The sequence below is a fragment of the Mus musculus genome, chromosome 8, assembly GCF_000001635.26.
Source record: "Mus musculus strain C57BL/6J chromosome 8, GRCm38.p6 C57BL/6J".
NCBI classification, from domain to species: domain Eukaryota; kingdom Metazoa; phylum Chordata; class Mammalia; order Rodentia; family Muridae; genus Mus; species Mus musculus.
This window is the reverse complement of record NC_000074.6, coordinates 125,756,071-125,774,088: the sequence shown is the minus strand read 5'-3', so window position 1 is coordinate 125,774,088 and position 18,018 is coordinate 125,756,071. Positions and strand designations below refer to the sequence as shown.

The following is an 18,018-nucleotide window of genomic DNA, read 5'->3' as shown; positions in this document are numbered from 1 at the left end:
GTGCCATCTAATGTCTTTTGTGTCCTTGGCCAGGAACCTATTGCCAGCAGAGGGAGGTGGAGGCCATCATGGAGGGTGATGAGGATGACAGAGGCTGCTGCTGCTGCAAACCCGGCCACCTGCCACACCTGCTGTCCTGCAATGCTGCCTTCCACCTACGCTGGCTCACCTGGGAGATCACGCGCACACAGTACATCCTGGAGGGCTATAGCATCATCGATAACAACGCAGCCACTATGCTGCAGGTGTACGACCTCCGCAGGGTGCTCATCCGCTACTACGTCAAGGTGCGATGTGTTTCCCAGAGCTATGGGTGGAGCTTGGGGAGCAAGGATGAGAGACAGGGTTCCTCAACAGTTAGTTCCACTCAAACTGGCACGCAGAGGCTCCTCCCCAGCTTCCCAGTGAGAGCCTCAGCGTGGGGCTTGGGGACCTTGGTCTTTATTGAAAACCCTTCAGGGCTTTGTGTTAGCCTGAGTCTGAGCACAGCAGGCCGTCTGCAACCTTGAGTGTCAATCCATTTCAACCACAGCAGGGGGTGCTTGTCATGAAGGGCAAATTAAATATCCCGGAAGCGCCAGCAGGACCCATGCTGGAGTTAAAGAGCCACATTAGATGCTGGGCAAATGGTCCAACTTAGAACCAGCATTGTGGGTTGGAGATTTAGCTCAGATGGCAGAGTGCTTGCCTAGCATGCACAGAACCCTGGGTTCAATTCCCAGTATTGCATAAAACCAGATGTTGTGGTACACATCTGTAGGCTCAACACTGGGGGCGGGGAAGGGGCTGGTGGAGGAAGGAGGATCAAAAGGTCAAGGTCGTCTTTGGCTTCACTGAGAGCTCCAGACTAGGCTACAAGAGACCCTATTCAGCAAATACTCAGCCCATAGATTAGGAAGTACAATGGTTTAAAAAATGAGAGGACAGAGGGAGAGGAGGGAAAGGGGGGAAAGGGAAGAAGGAAGAGAAGAGAAGACTGTGTAGCTCAGATGCCTGTAGAGAAAAATATGCATCTGGCTCAGAGTACCAACTGCTGGCCTGGGCTGAGGTATGTACTAAGAATCAGGGACCGGCAGGACAGGAAAGTCCTTGTGATAGAGCCAAGCTGGGGCGGTAAAAGGCCCACGAAAGGCTCCACAATCCTATGCTGTCCTGTGGGGGTCTCTGCACCCTCCGGGGCCGGCAGTGTTGTTCTGTGTGAGGCAAGAAGGAAATCAGGTTCAACACTGCTCAGTAGCCGGTGCTGGTTCAAACTTCTAGAGCCTGGTGCATGGTAGTTTATTTAGCCATGTTTAAATACAGCACAGTTTGGGGGTGGGGGGAGAGTTTTATGATGATATTGAACTCAATCCCGTGTGTATACAACAGAGTTTAAGATGTGATTACATATTGAATCTCTTTTCAAGTACATATGACCTCTTCTGTAAAGAAGGGTTCTGTTGACTGAAAAACAATGCTCAATGCATGGGAGAAAGAATCTGAGATAAGAGTCTGGGAACCCTGTGTGGCCTGGCCCTGCCAATATCACAGAGGTCACCAGGCTATCAACTGCATCCGTTCCCAGAAAATGGGTTATGCATCTCTTCTTTTGAAGAGACAACCCTGAGTGTTTAACATTCCTGGTTTCCCTAGTGATGATCTGCAAGCACAGGACCTCATTGCCCTCTGCCCTGTCCCAAGAGCCAACAGGGACCAACCCATTAGAGGCCCCAGACCCTTCGTAGCCATAGCTGGCTTTGATGGAGGCAATGATGCCATTTCTTAGCCTCAGAGGCATCTTTCCAGCCCCTTCATTCTGAGATGTACTAAATCAAAAAGTGAAGTCTTCCTGGTTGTGGACTGGCTACGGAATGTCACAATCTTGCTTTCTTTCTGCAGAGCATAATATACTACATGGTCACTTCTCCCAAACTCGTCTCGTGGGTCAAGAATGAATCCCTGCTGAAGTCCCTGCAGCCCTTTGCCAAGTGGCATCACATCGAGCGTGACCTTGCCATGTTCAACATCAACATCGATGATGACTACGTCCCGTGTCTCCAGGGGATCACCCGGGCGAGTTACTGCAACGTGTTCCTGGAGTGGATTCAGTACTGCGCAGGGAAAAGACAGGAGGTAGGGAGGGGAGCTGGGGCCCGAGGGACTGAGTGCAAGCCAAGAAAGCGAGGGTCTTAACCTCTTCTCTCCTCCTGTGCTCCATGGTTGACAGTAAGAAAATAGAGGTGAGGGAAAAATCATGTTTTGAGTAAATGTTTAGTATTGAAGCAAATAAAGGTTTAGTAGTCGATTAGGCAATAATATGTTTTTGTCTCCAGTGACAGAGCTTTGAAAGTATCTGTCTTCTCTAAACTATGCTCAGGGTCTGTCTTATTTAGGATTTTACTGTTGTGAACAGACACCATGACCAAGACAACTCCCATAAGGACAACACTTAATTGGGGCTGGCATACAGGTTCAGAGGTTCAGTCCATTATCATCAAGGTGGGAACATGGCAGCATCCAGGCAGATATAGGGCTGGAGTAGCTGAGAGTTCTACATCTTCATCTGAAGGCTGCTAGTGGAAGACTAGCTTCCAGGCAGCTAGGGCAAGGGTCTTAAAGCCCACACCCACGGTGACACACCTACTCCAACAAGGCCACACTTCCAAATAGTGCCACTCCCTGGGCCAAGCATATGCAAACCATCACAGGGTCACTACAGTTTAAGCCTGTAGTGTAGCATACTAGAAACTTCCTCTTTTAAAATTGCATTATGGTGTCAGGGGCAGTAATTAACATCAACAACCCCAGTGGTAGTTGGGGTGGGACAGGGACAGGTGGGATGCTGGGGATGCATGGACCACCAGCCTAGCACGAGACCAGCGAGCTTCAGGTTTAGTGAAACACCTCATCTTATCATGTGGAGAATATGCTTATGGGTGGGGACACACACACACACAAATTAATTAATTAATTAAGTAATTAAATTGAATAAATTTGCATTTGGAGGGCTCAGTGGCAGAGGGCTTGCCAGACGTGTACAAGATCCTGGATTTAATGTCCAATATTACGAACAAAACATAATTATTAATTTTTCATATAACTTAATTTTATCCTGTGCCTGTGCATGTGTGTGTGCATGCATGCGGAGGCCATGCCGGGTGTCTTTATCAGTCACTCCCCACCTTATTTTTGAGGCAGGATTTCTCTGAGCCTGGAACTCACCAGTTTGTAAAGCCTGATTAAGCCCCAGGAATCCTCGTCTCTGCGTTCCCAGATTCTGAGATCTGGGATTATAGAAGTATGGCACCAAGTGTTTCCACTGGGATCTGAACTCAGGTCTTTATGGTTGAGAAACAAGCACTCCGATGCCTGAATACATATATATATATATGGAACAATTTAATAAATATTAAATTGTACTTTGAGTCAGACATGGTGGCTCATGTCTATAATCTTACTACTGGGGAGGCTGAGGCAGAAGGCCTTCTATAGGTCATCTCAGGCTACACAGTGAGTTCCAGTCAAGCCTGGGCTACATAGTGAGCTGTCCTCTCAAAACTGACTTTTTTTTTTTTAATTTGATCTTGCCGCATGACATAGTTCTTCGCTGGTGTCAGGAAGATGGAACATGTTGACTCAGGGACATGCTGTCTGCTCCACCATCAGGTGCCCCAGGCTGCTCCCATAATGGTCATTTCCCAGTGCAGTGCCCATGAGCTGAGCGCATGCCCGAAGGCGAGCTTGCCTCCTCAGATGAAGCCAAGAGTAACAGTTGCTCACAGACAGAGGTGACAGCGTGAATCATGGGATGGATGTCCATCCCCTTTGCCTGCTAAAGGCTGAGTCCATGAGTGATGCTGTGGGAATGAGGCTTAAAGCCACAACCTCAGCACTGATAACATACATAGACTATGAAGAAGATACCAAACCATGGCACTAACTTCTCAGAGACAGGGAGCCAGTGTCAACCTAGGGATATGGTAACTGAAGAAAAAGAAACAGAATCTTTAATGTGTCTCCTATACCCTATACTATCCCCTTTGTAAGCAGAATATATACATATATGTGTATGTGTGTGTATACCTATATATGTATATATGTGAATATATATTCACACATACATACACATAGATGTATACATATGTATTTAGGTAATATTCTGTATAATATAATATTATATATTATATATTCTGTATGATAATTAATAATATATTCTGTAAGCAGAATATTTTATATATACATGTGTGGACATATACACACACATAGATGTGTGTATATATAGGTAATATTCTGTATAATATTATATGTTATATATTCTGTATAATAATCTGTAAGAAGAATATTATACACACACACACACATATATAGTTAGTTAGTTATTACCCTTGTAGTACCAAGCAATGAACCTGGGACCTTACCATACCAGTTGGGTGGTCTATATGATCTATATGCCCACCCTGCCCCCTTTTCTACTCTCTATTTTGAGACAGGCTCTTGAGGAGTTGCCCAGCATGGCCTCTAACACATTCTGGAGTTCAAGCAGACCATGAGCTGGCAGTCTCCTGCCTTAGCCTCCTGGGTATCTGGGCTTGCTGACCTGTGCCATCGGGGCTGACAACTGCTAATTAGTCATAGATTTTGGATTAAGGGTCTGTTCAAAGGGCCCTTATCTGAGGGAGAAAAGAGAAGCCCTCCTTGATCTGGCTTTCTGCAGGTTTTCCTCCATGTTAGGAGATGGTAGTGGCCATACCTTAGAGGGCACAGTCTGACTGTCTCTGTGACCTAACCCTGTCATAATATGAAATCCCAGAGCATTTTCTCATCGGATCTAGCCTTTACCACCTTGTTCCTGGAAAGCACCTGCTGAGGTTTGAATGTGAGATGTAGCCTCCCCTACAGGCTCAGATGTTTGAACACGTGGTCCTCCGATGGTAGTACCATTGGGAAGGTTGTAGCATCCTGAAACAGGGGAGCCTCATGAGGCTGAGTGGATCAGTGGAGGCAGGATGTCTTAGTCACTGTTCTATTGCCATGAAGAGACACTACGACTCAAGCAACTTATAAAAATGAGTTAATGAATACTTAAAATCATTTAATTGGGGACTTGCTTACAGTTTGGTGGGGAGTGTGACAGTACACAGGCAGACATGGTGTTGGAGAGGTAGCTGAGACTTCACCATCCTGATTCATAGGCAGATAGAGAGAGAAACCAGGCCTGGCATGGGCTTTTAAAACCTCAAAGTCACCCTCAAAGAAACTCCCTCCAATTAAGATCATATCTACTGCAGCTAGGCCATATCTCCCAGTCCTTCCTCAAAACTGCCACTCCCATGTGGTTAACCATTCAAATATTCGAGCCTGTGGAGGCCATTCTTATTCACACCGCCACACAGGCTTTGAGGCCTCATAGCCCAGACCCACACATCCTGTTCAACTTCTGCCTCCTGATTGTGCACTCATGTGACCAGTCACCGGCCTCTCCTGCTGCCATGTCTTCCCTGCCATGATCTCTTCTGTGGGCCAGAAAACCCCTTTCATCCTTAATTACTTCTTGTCAGAAATGTCATGAAATCAATGAGAAAACCTTCCTAATGCAGTGTTTTCCCCGAATGCCCAGCCATAAGAGAAACTTCCATGGGCAGCTCAGGAGGCTCGCCATTCTGGGGTCACTTCAGAGGCACCGGTTGGCTATGGTGTCCCCATGGAAGCCTGTTTCTGTGACATATGTGAGAGCCAGGGTAACAGCTGCCTTCACATTCCTGTTCTTTCAGCTCTCCAAGACCCTGGAGCACGTGGACAGTGACGAAGACTCGGCTCTGGTGACACTTGCCTTTGCCCTGTGCATCCTGGGAAGGCGAGCTCTGGGAACAGCTGCACATAACATGGCCATGAGGTACTCCAGGGAGACAGTGAGGGGGTCTTGGGCTTGTGCAGGCACCTGGGGTTTATGTCTGACAGATCCTGTCCGTCGATTTTGGCCTGCTTTCAAGTCTTTCAGATGCACCGTTACTCCGTGAATTAGGTTGGGATGGCTGCAAAATGTTTCTTGTCATCGTAAACTTTAGACTGTTCCATTTGGAAATACTAAAAGCAGGCAAACCTTCCAGGTTGAGAGAGTTTGACTGAGAAGGTAGGTAAAAGACTTGTCTAGAATTCCTGAAGCCCTGGGTTCAATCCTTAGCACCACCCAGGCCATGCATGGTGACACACACTTGTAGTTCCTGCACTCAGGAAGTAGAGGCAGGAAGATCAGAGTTCAGGGTCATCCTCTGCTACACAGCGAGTTCAAGGCCAGCCTGAGCTACACAAGACCCTGTCTTCAAATAAACTGGTTGTGAGCCTGCCTATGGATTTTTGCCCAGTGCCTGGCAAAGTTGACGCTTGTGAAATGTTCATCCCATCACAGTGACGGTCCCATTACCCTCTGACTACTGAGCAGGTCTGTCACAGACAAGCTGTGCTTGGCCCTGCTGTCCCCACTTTTCCAGCTAAGATGACCTAACCTGTGACATCCACCTCCACAGACACTGGGCATCAGTGGTTATTGTGTGGCTTCACCTTTGGTTCTCAGCATTGGGGATGGTAGGGGTCTGGGGTGAGGCATGCAAGCTCCTGACTTAGCAAATTAAAAGCTGGTTGCCAGCTGAAGTCAGAATCTTGGTGCAGGAGGGAGCATTTGAGTTTAGCAGACAGGAGGAAGTTGGGGCTGCAGGTAGAGTTCATGGTTGAGTCTATCATGTATGAGAACCTAGGCTGGATTCCCAGCACTCGGGGGAAATGAGGAAAGAGGGAGAGAAGGAGTGAGCTCCAGAGCTTCTCAGCTAGTCCTGCGTGTCTATCACTCCCTCCCCCTGCTTAGCATCTGTGTCCTATGCCAGGCTGCGGTGCTAGATGATGCCTGGGCATTGACTATGTGATGGCTCCAGTGCCAGTATGGTCTAAGCTCAAGAATATCGTGCCCATGGGAGTAGTTGCCACCATGAACCCTCAATGCCCAGGTCACTAGGACACACATGCATCTCTCAACTTCAGCCATTGGCCCTACAGGAAAATATGGATGCTAACACAGCTCATTGGGAATTGTCCCCAACCTGTCAGTTAACTCTCTAGCTCAATGAAAAGTAAGATCTGGGGAGAAGCCTTGGGGTAAAGTGCTTGCTGAGCAAACTTGAGGACTCAGGTTCAAATCCCTTTACCCACTCAAAAACCTGGGTATGGCATCGTGTACACTTGAGATCCAGTGCTGGGAGACAGAGATGGGAGGATCCTGGGGGGTGGAGTTTCTGGATCGCATTTGTTCGCTCCTAGGGAGACACCAGCCCTGAAGGAACCAGCCCGGGACAGACAGGGCATTCTGGGTATCACTCACCATCTAGGAGCAAGCCAGGCTCCCTGTTGGAAATATTTTCTTTTAGAACCCAATAGGCTCTATCACACCCCAGATCCCGATAGATGAGCACCTCTATGGATGGGTGAAGACAGGGTCAGGCTGGTCAGGAATTGTGTTAGGTTTGGGGTTTTGATTTGTTTGTTGTTACTGTGATCAAAATGCCCGTGATCACCAGTTAGAAGAAGCGAAGATTTCTTTTGGATCATGGCTTCAAATCCACCACAGTGAGAAGGGTATAGCAGAACTGGGCTCTAACAGCGACACGTGTAGTGTTGGCAGAAGGTAGGAACACTGCATGCTAATCCAAAGGGAAGAACCGCAGGATGACTTACAGTAAGCCACGTCTCACGCTTTTACCATGGCAGCTCCTCTGCAGCCTGAAGGAGCAGGGCTCTCTGACACACCTGGAGCAGGGCGTTTGGCAAGGAGGCTCCAGCTGTGCACCTTTAAAGCAGCTGTGTCTCCTGGTGTAGGAGCTCTGATGTGTGTCCCTGAGCTGCTGGTGTGTGTGCTGTCACACTCTGGGTTCTGACTCTCCCCCTTCACACCCACTTCTATAGCCTTCTGGTCCCCTTTTCTCGACATGACATGCTAATTGTATCTTGTGTGGCTTTCTTGGGTGTGTAAGGATGAGACACGACCAGCGAATGCAGCCCAGGAGCAGAGGTGGCACTGGGCATCTGGACCATTGTGTTGGGGGAACTGGTGTCAGGGTAAAGTCAAAGCCTTGCCTGTGGATGTCACAGAGGGAGGAAGGCACACAGGACGAGAGACCACTGTGGCCCTGTGGCAGGTCTCCTGACTGTTCCTGGTTTGGTGGCACAGGTTGAGATCTTGCAAGCTGGGTCCCTCATGGCTGACCAGTAGGCAGCGGTGAATCACCTCATTGTGCGTGCTCTCCCGCTTGTTGTGCTGCTCTTGCAGTGCATCTTGGGATACAGAGCAGGTCAGTGTGTGTTGGCCATACCCCAGTGAGTCCTGCAGACACTAGCCCTGTGGCAAAATTGCTTCCCCAAAGCCTAAACCCAGCTGGTGACCCCTGGCACCCATCCTTTGGCACTAGATGACCTCAACCCCAGCACTTTTTACCCTTCCCAGCGGGGCTGGGAGGTTTCAACAACCACTTGGGTGGCTGTTCTGAGTTGCTCTTACACTCCAGACTCTACTGAGTGTCCTTGTGTCAGTTGTGACGTCAAAATTGTCCTCAGACATGGACTCCCCTGTGGGTCCAATCCCAGTGACTGATACACACTGTGGAGAGAGCAAAGGTGATAACCAGGCTAAGTGGATCAGGGTTAGTTCTTGCTCCTGTCACTGTGATCAGAATACCTATAAGGTCAAATTCAAAGAAGGAAGGATTTATTTTGGCTCATGATCTCAAATCCATCACATGAAGGGCATGGTAGGACTGGTCAGACAGGAAGGGGAGCAAAGTAGTAACAGGAAGGGGAGGAGTCAGAGCCAGATCTAGTTCCTTCCTGCTGTCTCTGCCTGGACACAGCCACCATCTGTCTGCTGGTTCTCCGAGCATTCTGGCTCCATGGTGGCATAGCCAGTCTTGCCTACCTGCCTGATGGGCTGTGAGAGGGGCTTAGTCTCCTTTCGGAAAGAAAACCCTGACTGTGCTGTGTGCCACTCTCTCACAGCTGTGACAGCCCAGATCCAGCAGGGTGGGAGTGTGTCTCTTCTCAGTCCAGTCAAGGTGTGTGTGTGTGTGTGTGTGTGTGTGTGTGTGTCCAGGTTCATGTGTGTGTGCTGATGTGTGTAGAAGCCAGGGCGCAACCCTAGCTGCCATTCTTTAGGTACCATCCACCTTGGTTTTAGAAGCAACTTCTTTCAGTGGCCTGGGCCTCTCTCCCTGTGAGCTAGACTGGCTTCCAAGTGTGCTGTGGGACACCTATTTCCACCTCCATGCTCAGAGATTCTAACTGCACACGATCACACGGGCTTCTCAGTAGAAGCTTAAAAGGACACAGCTCCAAACCCAAATTCACCTCAGGTGTTCTAGAGCTTTCCACCCTCTTTGCTCCCTACCCTGCCCGGCTTCACCACAGCTCGATGGATGGATACCTTTGTCTTCTTCATTGCCTCCGGGGAAAAGGAGAGTTATGAAACACCTCCCATTAGAACTCTGCGATTTGTGAGGTCAAGGGGTGATTTCCCGGGCTGAAGGGATTTGTGCTTGGGCTCCAGTTCACATGGAGAGCCACTTTAATGAAACAGCCGTAAGCACCGCAGTGTGACACTGTCTCAGACAAGACAATTGTTAACTCAAGTATACATAGACGGTTGAGGCCTCTGGTAGGAGCATGGGTGTCTTAGCAAGGTGTGGGAGGGAGCAATGCCTGCAGCTGTATCTGTGGATGTTGCCTGGGGGGTCTGGAGGAATCCTCAAGTCTTCCTTTGTACTGTCCCCTCATTCCCACATCTAAAAGGGGTTTTTCCATCTACACTGAGTGTACAGTATGGACTCCCCAATCCCGTCCTGCATCCACCCTGCCCATGGCTTAGCACCCCATCTCCACTTTTATGATTAGTGCCTTTCCGTCAACAGGGGCATCCCCAGATGTTTCCCCAGAAGCAGATGGCAGGTGTCACTCCATTATGGCAGCCTCAGCCCATGGCACTGGCCTTCCTGCAGCTCTGCTGGGCTGCTGCAGCCTGTTTGCCACACCCCTGCATCTCACCAGGAGTAGTATAGAAATTAAAGTGGAGGAGAGGAAGACCATCCTTCCTATCCCCCAAAGTCAGGGCACATGGCTTTCCTGAACCCCTTCATCATGTGCATTCAGAAAAGGCCCCAGGCCCTGAGTGACTTCCCCTGTGTGATATCCTGTTCTTCATTCTGCTCTGTGAGCAGGCGGCTGTTTGGAAAGCCTGGACATGACCCTCACCACCCTGTCCCTCTCCTAGTCGTGAATAAAAGGGACAGGGGGGGCAGTTATGTTCTGAGAACCCGAGTCCATGCTTGGGTGATATCTATCCTGGTAGAATCCGTTTTCTACTACGGTTAACACACCTCAAAGTCTCAAGAAGAGAAGTCCCTGGTGAGGAGAGGAAGGGTATATGTGGCAGAGCCAGTGTGGCTAAGGAGGGTGAGCCTGCTGCCCTGGCCTTCTGGTGTAGGGGTGTGGCCTGTTCCAAGCCGGGTCTCAGTTTCATACACAGAGATTGTGTCAGTGGTTCTTAAGGCGATGGGAGACGGCCTTACACTAAGGCACTAGCATACTTCATACCTAGATGTGGGGCCGGGCACTGGGGTTCTGGAAGAAGTCCACAGTTCCCTTTCTTCCCATACTGGGTCAGCCTGAAATATAGGAAGATTGTGTGTGTGTGTGTGTGTGTGTGTGTGTGTGTGTGTGTGTAAGTGTCCGCACATCTCTTGCTAATCTTGCTACATCCGCTACATCCATCTTCCTTGACATTGAATCTTCCGTTGGTCTGGAGCTCACTGATAAAGCTACGCTGTGTGGCTGGAACCAGGGCCATTCTACCTCTGCTTCCTCAGCTCTGTGATCACAAGCACACGCCACCGCACATGGCTTTGTAATGTGGGTTCTGGGAACTCGGGATCCATGTTTGTGTGTAAGGACCTCGTGCTTGTGGGTATCAACTGAGCCATCTCCTCAGCCCCGGAAGGTAATCCTTAAACCAGGAAATGTAGATGCTGGTAGGAGTGAAGAGGTCACGAGCTGTGCAGAGTCAGCTCACAGCATGGTGTGACTGTCCTCCAGCTTGTGAGCCCACAGCAATGTGACTGTGTCTTACAGCCTAGACTCATTCCTCTACGGCCTGCACGCCCTCTTCAAAGGTGACTTCCGGGTCACGGCTCGAGACGAGTGGGTATTTGCTGACATGGACCTGCTACACAAAGTTGTTGTTCCAGCCATCCGAATGTCCCTGAAACTGCACCAGGTAAAGAGCCACTTCTGAAAAAAAAAAAAAAAAAAGGATTAATCTGAAACTGGAAAAAGAGTCTACCCCATTACACTACTCCCTGCCCTCCACAAAGTGAGCAACCTCCCCCTCCATCCTCCCCCATCCTCCTCCCTGGGACTCTCTGCCTCCTCTCTGGCCTAGACTCGACTCAGCCAAGGAGTGTGGCATGGATCCTCTTAAACCATAGGCTGAAGTAGAGAACCCCTCCCTTTAGGGTGTTTGTGTCCAGTGAGGAGAAAAGTAACTAATGAAGCCAGGGAGATGCCTCAGTCAGTGCTTTCTGGGCAACCATGAAGGATCTGAGTTTGAACTGTAGAACCCAGGTGGACCCCAAGACAAGAGGCTCCTTAGGGGTCACTGAGAAGCCAGCTTAGCCAAACTGGTGACCTCTAAGGTCAGTAAAAGACCCTGTTTCAAAACAACAGCAAAGTATAGACAGCCAGCAAAGGAAGACACCTAAGGTTGCCCTCTGGCCTCTACATGCAATTATACACAGAGAAGGATAAAGTCAGTAACAGAGCCTTCGTCTCTTTCTGGTGTGTATTACATACTCAGATAATTAAAATGACGAGTTATTCTAGGTCAGCCTCGGATACTGAGTGTGATCTTGTCTCAAAAAAAAAGTTACAAAAAATGAATTCATAAAAATATAATCTTTGAAAAGCTTGCTACCTCTTTTCTGGAGAGCCTTGGAAATTACTCAACACGGAGCTTTGGAAATACGGGGGTGGTCTAAATAAGCCTGACATTAGCTAATGGCCATTTTCTTATAGGAGAGTATAAGGGGAGGAAGAGGAGCCCTGACCTAAACATCAGAGGCCTGAGCCAGGCAGCTCTCTCCTAGGATTATGAGGGACAATGAGTTGAGATGCCCTGAGTACCCAGCTCAGGGTTCAGTATCATGGTGGAGTCATGCGGGGAATGAGGAGGGCAGGTGGCCCTGGAGGCCACTGCAAGTCCCCCTCTGCCCTTGCCCAGAACCAGCAGCTCTGGCCTCACTGAGCCCGCCTGGGCTCTCCCCACCAGGACCAGTTCACCTGCCCCGATGAGTACGAAGACCCCGCGGTTCTCTATGAGGCCATCCGGTCCTTCGCGAAGAAGGTGGTGATCTGCCACGAGGGAGACCCGGCCTGGCGAGGAGCCATGCTGTCCAACAAGGAGGAGCTGCTGACTCTGAGGCACGTGGTGGACGAGGGCGCCGATGAGTACAAGGTCATCATGCTCCACAGGGGCTTCCTGAGCTTCAAGGTCATCAAGGTGAGCCAGGGAGCAAGGAGAAAAGATGCAGTTGACACAACCGGTCCCTAGGTCAGAGGCGCACTGGCCGGCAGAGAGGGGCGGGGCAGCGATGCAACCTGAAAGCCTTGGTCCACTGCTGGAGTTGTCTCTGTCCTTAGACAACCAAATTCACAACATAGATTTGTTTCGTTTGGGTGGGTTTTTCTTTTAAAGTCTCTCATGTCTTAAGTAAGTTATGATGTAGGACATGTGGGCCATTGTCTGCAAGTTGGACATGCCTACTTCAAAGTTCCAGAACTTTCTCTGATTCCTGCTCCTAGGTGTAAGAGCCCTTTTCCTCATGTCCCTTCGATGCATGGGACTAAGAGGAAATCTGATGTCCCTGTTAAGTTCCCCCTATGCCCATGATGTCATTTTCAGAACAGAGACAACGGCCATAGACCACGTGTTACACCCCCAGACTCCCTGTCCTAGAAACACATCCACTCTGCAGGGATTAAACCCCAGACTGACAGCCAGGGGCCCCTGCACTCCTCCCAACCCCCGCCCCTGCTCACAGGTGAACAAGGAGTGCGTCCGAGGACTCTGGGCGGGGCAGCAGCAGGAGCTCATCTTCCTGCGCAACCGCAACCCCGAGCGCGGAAGCATCCAGAACAACAAGCAGGTCCTGCGAAACCTCATCAACTCGTCCTGTGACCAGCCGCTGGGCTACCCCATGTATGTCTCCCCGCTGACCACGTCCTACCTGGGCACCCACAAGCAGCTGCAGAGTGTCTGGGGCGGACCTGTCACACTGAACCGTGTGAGGACGTGGTTTCAGACGAGGTGGCTGAGGTAGGACTTCCCAGAGGCCTCTGCCTGTGCACTGGGGAGGAGCATTTGGAGCTGAGTGCTCTGGAGTTCAACAGCGTGGTGATGGTGGTCACTGTTGTCTTATATGAGTGGACCTGCTGTGCCCAAGTGACCTTTAACAGGTCTCCCACTCGGGGTGGATCAATGGGGAATGACATACGCACAGGGTCACTTTCCTACCCTCGGGCCCAAGTTGTGTCTGCTCTCTACCTGGTCAGAGGGAGTGTGGGTATTTTTATGTTTTATTTTTTATTTTGTGTGTGTGTGTGAGAGTGTGTGTGTGTGTGTGTGTGTGTGTGTGTGTGTGTGTGTGTGTTTGCCTGTGTATGTACCTTTGTGCAGGTGAGTATGGAGGCCAGAGGACAATCTTGAGTATTATTCTTTAGGTATCATTCATCAGTATGTGTGTGCATATGTGTGGACATGTGCATGTGTGTGTACATGAATGTACACGTGTGCATGTGCTTGCATGTACATGTGCATGCATGCATAAGTGTGTGCATGTGTGTTCATGCATGTGTGTGCATGCTTGTGTGTACATGTGTGTGTACATGTATGTTCATGCATATGTGCACGAGTGTGTGTGTGTGTGCTCGTGTGTGCATGTTGAGGCACACCTGTACATGTGGCACTGAAAGGACAATGCGGTAGAGTCCCTTCTTTCTGGTTTTTTAAGGCAGTGTCTCTCCCTGGCACACAACCCACCGATTAGGCTAGACTGGCTTACCAGTGAGCTCCAGGGATGTGCCTGCCTCCACCTACCCAACACTGAGATTACAAGTGCATACCACCACACCCAGCTTTTTTACATGGGCTTTGCAGGTCATATCCCGACATCAGGCTTACCCTGCATAGCAAGTGCTTGTCTGACTGAACCATCTCTCAGCTCTCTGGGTGTTTTGAAGTGACTGGCTACTGGAGAAAGCCAAACCTGAACCTTCCAGGATGTCCTTCAGTGCTGTCTTCTTCCCAATGCAGTGATGAGCCTCTGGTTGCTGGGGGCATCCTCAGCATTGCTTGAGTGTGCCTGCACTCCTGATGGGTTCCTATGGAAGGTTCAGACTGATGCTTCCTCATCCTGCCATGCCTACTGGTTTACTATACACTGAACCCCTTCCTCCCTTGCACTCCAGGGGTACTGTCTACCTGGAAAGAGTGCCCATTCAGTTCACTTAAGGCTAGGGTTGGAGGTCAGCAGTATAATTGGGTGTCACTTGCAATGGGGATCCAGCCTGCAGAACATCAGAGCTGCACTGCACAAGCCAACTACCCATCACTTGGTGACACAATCTCATGAAGCTGCCGTCTCAACTGATGTCAATGTGTGGAGTGTGACTGTATGAAAGATGTGTTCGTGAGACCCTGAAGCACCCCCTCCCTTCCACAGAATGAGAAAGGACTGCAGTGTGGGCCAGCGGAGTGGTGGTGGCAACATTGAAGATGGAGAGGGTGGAGCTGTACCATCAGCGGGTGGCGGTAGCGCCCCTAATGGCGAGAGCCGGGACGGCAGCACAGAACAACCCAGGAAAGGAGGCACCCAGCAGTGGTCCTCACCCCGTGGAGAGGCTCAGAGGGCAGGTGAGTGCCCAGGGCCACAGGGCAGACATCATGAAATAATGTGATTCCTAATCTCCAGGGCCTCTTTGCTGTAATCAAGGCACATAGGGTCAGTGGCTGTGGCTGTTAGAAGAGGACTTGCTCAACTGATGCTCTCTGGCTGGCTGGGTCCAGCTTTCATCTACCGGTGTTCATTTCCTTGGGCAGCCATTTGTCTCCCTGCCCACCAGACATGCCACTCACTCTGTCTCTCTCAGTGCTGCTTCACTGAATGCATCTTGGGTATGGCATACTGTAGCCACAGACCTGCGTGGTGTCCTTTTCTGTCTGTAGGCAGTCCTCTGCTCCTCAGAAGCTGTGTGACCACCAAAATTCCAAGGTAGGAAGAACTAGGGTGGAAGGGTACAATCCGAACAAGCAGAGGAATGGCCTAGGAGCTGAGTCTAAACCTTAAAACCCTATTTCTACTTGCCACGGAGCACACTATAGCAGATGGACAAGGCTCTGATGCCGGCTGGGTGAGGAGATAAAGATAGACAGAAAATACACAGATAGATGATAGATAGATAGATAGATAGATAGATAGATAGATAGATAGATAGACAGACAGATAGACAGATAGAGACAGAAGATATATAGATAGATGATAGATAGTTAAACATGGAGATAGTTGAAATGATAGGAAGGAAGATAAGATAATAGGTACTCTAAATGACATATATCAATAGATGACCAGTATACATTAGGTAGTTAAGGTATATAATATATACATGTATGTGTATGTATGTATGTATGTATGTATGTATATACATATGTAGTAGAGAATTGTGTGTATATATATACATATATATATATATGTATATATATATACGCACACACACACACACACACACACACACATGTATATATATACACACAGAGAGAGATGATATAATATGAGATGGTAGATAATAGGTACACAGATGAGGAAAGGTGAGAATTGGGGACCATAAAGAGGAGATGGACAGTAGATAACAGGAAGGTTGGTAGGTGGGTGATTGATGGCACAGCAAATACAGCAGTCAGCTGCTCAGAAGCCAACACAGCTCCACCATCCACCAGCTGCTGCCACGCTGAGCCCAGCACAGCGCCCATGGTCCCCAGTCGCCCCGAGGTCCATGTTGCTTCCCTAGGCTTTGATTTGATGGGACAAACGTGTCTCAAGGATACACGGGTGATTTTCCAGAAAATCTCGTGAGCACCTGCACTTTCTTGTTCTTGTTGCTGGCACATCTGGCCAGAGCGAGTGTGTCAGAGGCCCTGGCAGGCCCTTCTTGGTGAAGGAATGGCTTTGCCTTTTCAGGGCCGAGCAGTACCCTTAGCTGCTGAAGCCAGTTCAAGACCCAGGCTATGGCAGTTCCCCCTCCCCCCTTACCACCAGATGAAGAGGGCCTGCGTTGATGCAAGATATTTGAAAAGCTAAAGCCGGGCATTGGTGGCACATCCCAGCACTTGAGAGGCAGAGGCAGGCGGATTTCTGAGTTCGAGGCCAGCCTGGACTACAGAGTGAGTTCCAGGACAGCAAGGGCTACTCAGAGAAATCCTGTCTTGAAAAACAAAACAAAACAAAAAAGCTAAAGCAGGCAATGGTTTGATTATTGCTTCTTAAAACTATTCTGAGTCCAGCCCAGCTCTGAACTAAAATACCCCAGAGCCTGGGCTCCCAGCCCTCAAATCTAATCAGTCCTAGGCTGAGGCTCTCCCAGCCCTGACCTAGCTTGTGGTGTCTTCCTTGCTCTGCGTCCCATGTGATCTGTACTACAGAGACTGTTGGCACAGTGCCAGTCTTAGGATACCACATGAGGGTCCTTTACACACTCCATGGCTCTAGACCCTCAGGAGTGTTCTGTCTTCCCTTCCCAGATGGAGATACAAGGCACAGAGAAGGCAAGTTACTACCCTTAGGTACCCAACTAGTAAGCAGCCAAGCTGGGATTCTGAGGAGGAAGGACAGTCCCTGAGCCCCTATTCCTACCCACTGTGGTCTCCCTTTGGCTGCTATCCTGTCCTAGCCCTGACAGTGTTGAGCCCCAGGACACCCACACACTCCCAGCCTCCCATCTGTACCCCTGGCTACACCTCTGACTGCCATAGCCTTGCCCTGCCCCCTGGCTGGCAAGGGGCCCACTTAACAGTGGCCATCCTTCTGGTGGGTAAAACTGACAATCCATTCCCCCTGAAGCAACTCCCTCCCTACTGTGGGCAGGAATGGAGACAGGAACATGGTAGATAGCCAAGATCCCCACCCCCACCCCCAGGCCTAGCAAGATGAGGTAATTGGGCACTGCAGCCGAGCCTGTGTCCAGCAGACTGGGAGAACAAGGAAGGCAGAGAGGAGACACGCTCCTTCCCCTTTCAAAGAAAGAGCTAATGGCTGTGTTTCTCTTCCTTCGCCTCTAGAAGCACACAAGTTCATGCTCTTCACAGAGAAGCCCAATCGACTAACTCAGGAGAGAGAGTCCCTCAGGGGGGTGGGGAGCACGCAGGCTCAGTCTGCATCTGATCATCAGAGCGGCAGACTGTGCTCGGAGGGAAGCGGCTGGGCAGTAAACTTCAAGGTCTGCCCAGCTCCCCATGAGCCACATCTTCCAGGGAGCTGCCACCACCCAAAAGTTCCAGCCTCCCAAAACAGCACCACCAACTGGATGCCACTCCCGAGCCTGGGGGAGCCAGCTCTCCTTCAGACCCTAAGTGCTAGCTGTCATGTGATAGAAAGGCACGCAGCCACAAAAGGGTGAGAAACATGCCTCTGGGAAGAGCAAGGTAGGAAGGAGTCAGGCGCTCAGCTGTAGTGAGTGTACAGTTCTAGCAGGACCGTTCACCACTCCTCTGACTGACAGGAAACTGTCTTACAAGAGACTCGCCATGATGGGCTCACCTCCCATGACTGCCCTGCCTTGTCTTTGCTCCTTGCCTTGGTTCCTGTCTTTCCTTCCAGTTCTGATCCTTTGTCAGAAGCCGAGAGCGCTGGTGCCTGGCCAGAATCCAATAAGCAGGCCAGCCTAGGCCACCACACCGAAGTG

At 49.9% G+C, this 18,018-nt stretch overlaps 1 protein-coding gene across 5 annotated transcripts in view; it reads left to right on the top strand.

Moving 5' to 3' along the window:
• Positions 1-18,018, top strand: part of Pcnx2 (pecanex homolog 2) — a 146,829-nt gene that overhangs the window by 124,244 nt on the left and 4,567 nt on the right. For 4 of the 5 annotated variants that reach the window (XM_011248395.3, XM_011248396.2, XM_006531060.1 and 1 more), the window contains 7 exons: positions 34-287; positions 1,879-2,112; positions 5,751-5,872; positions 11,140-11,284; positions 12,335-12,565; positions 13,107-13,381; positions 14,787-14,977. In XM_011248395.3, coding sequence (XP_011246697.1) covers positions 34-287; positions 1,879-2,112; positions 5,751-5,872; positions 11,140-11,284; positions 12,335-12,565; positions 13,107-13,381; positions 14,787-14,977 — 1,452 coding nt within the window. Of the gene's footprint in view, positions 1-33; positions 288-1,878; positions 2,113-5,750; positions 5,873-11,139; positions 11,285-12,286; positions 12,566-13,106; positions 13,382-14,786; positions 14,978-18,018 lie in introns of those variants that run through there. The other variant, XR_003947294.1, reaches the window with a different exon arrangement.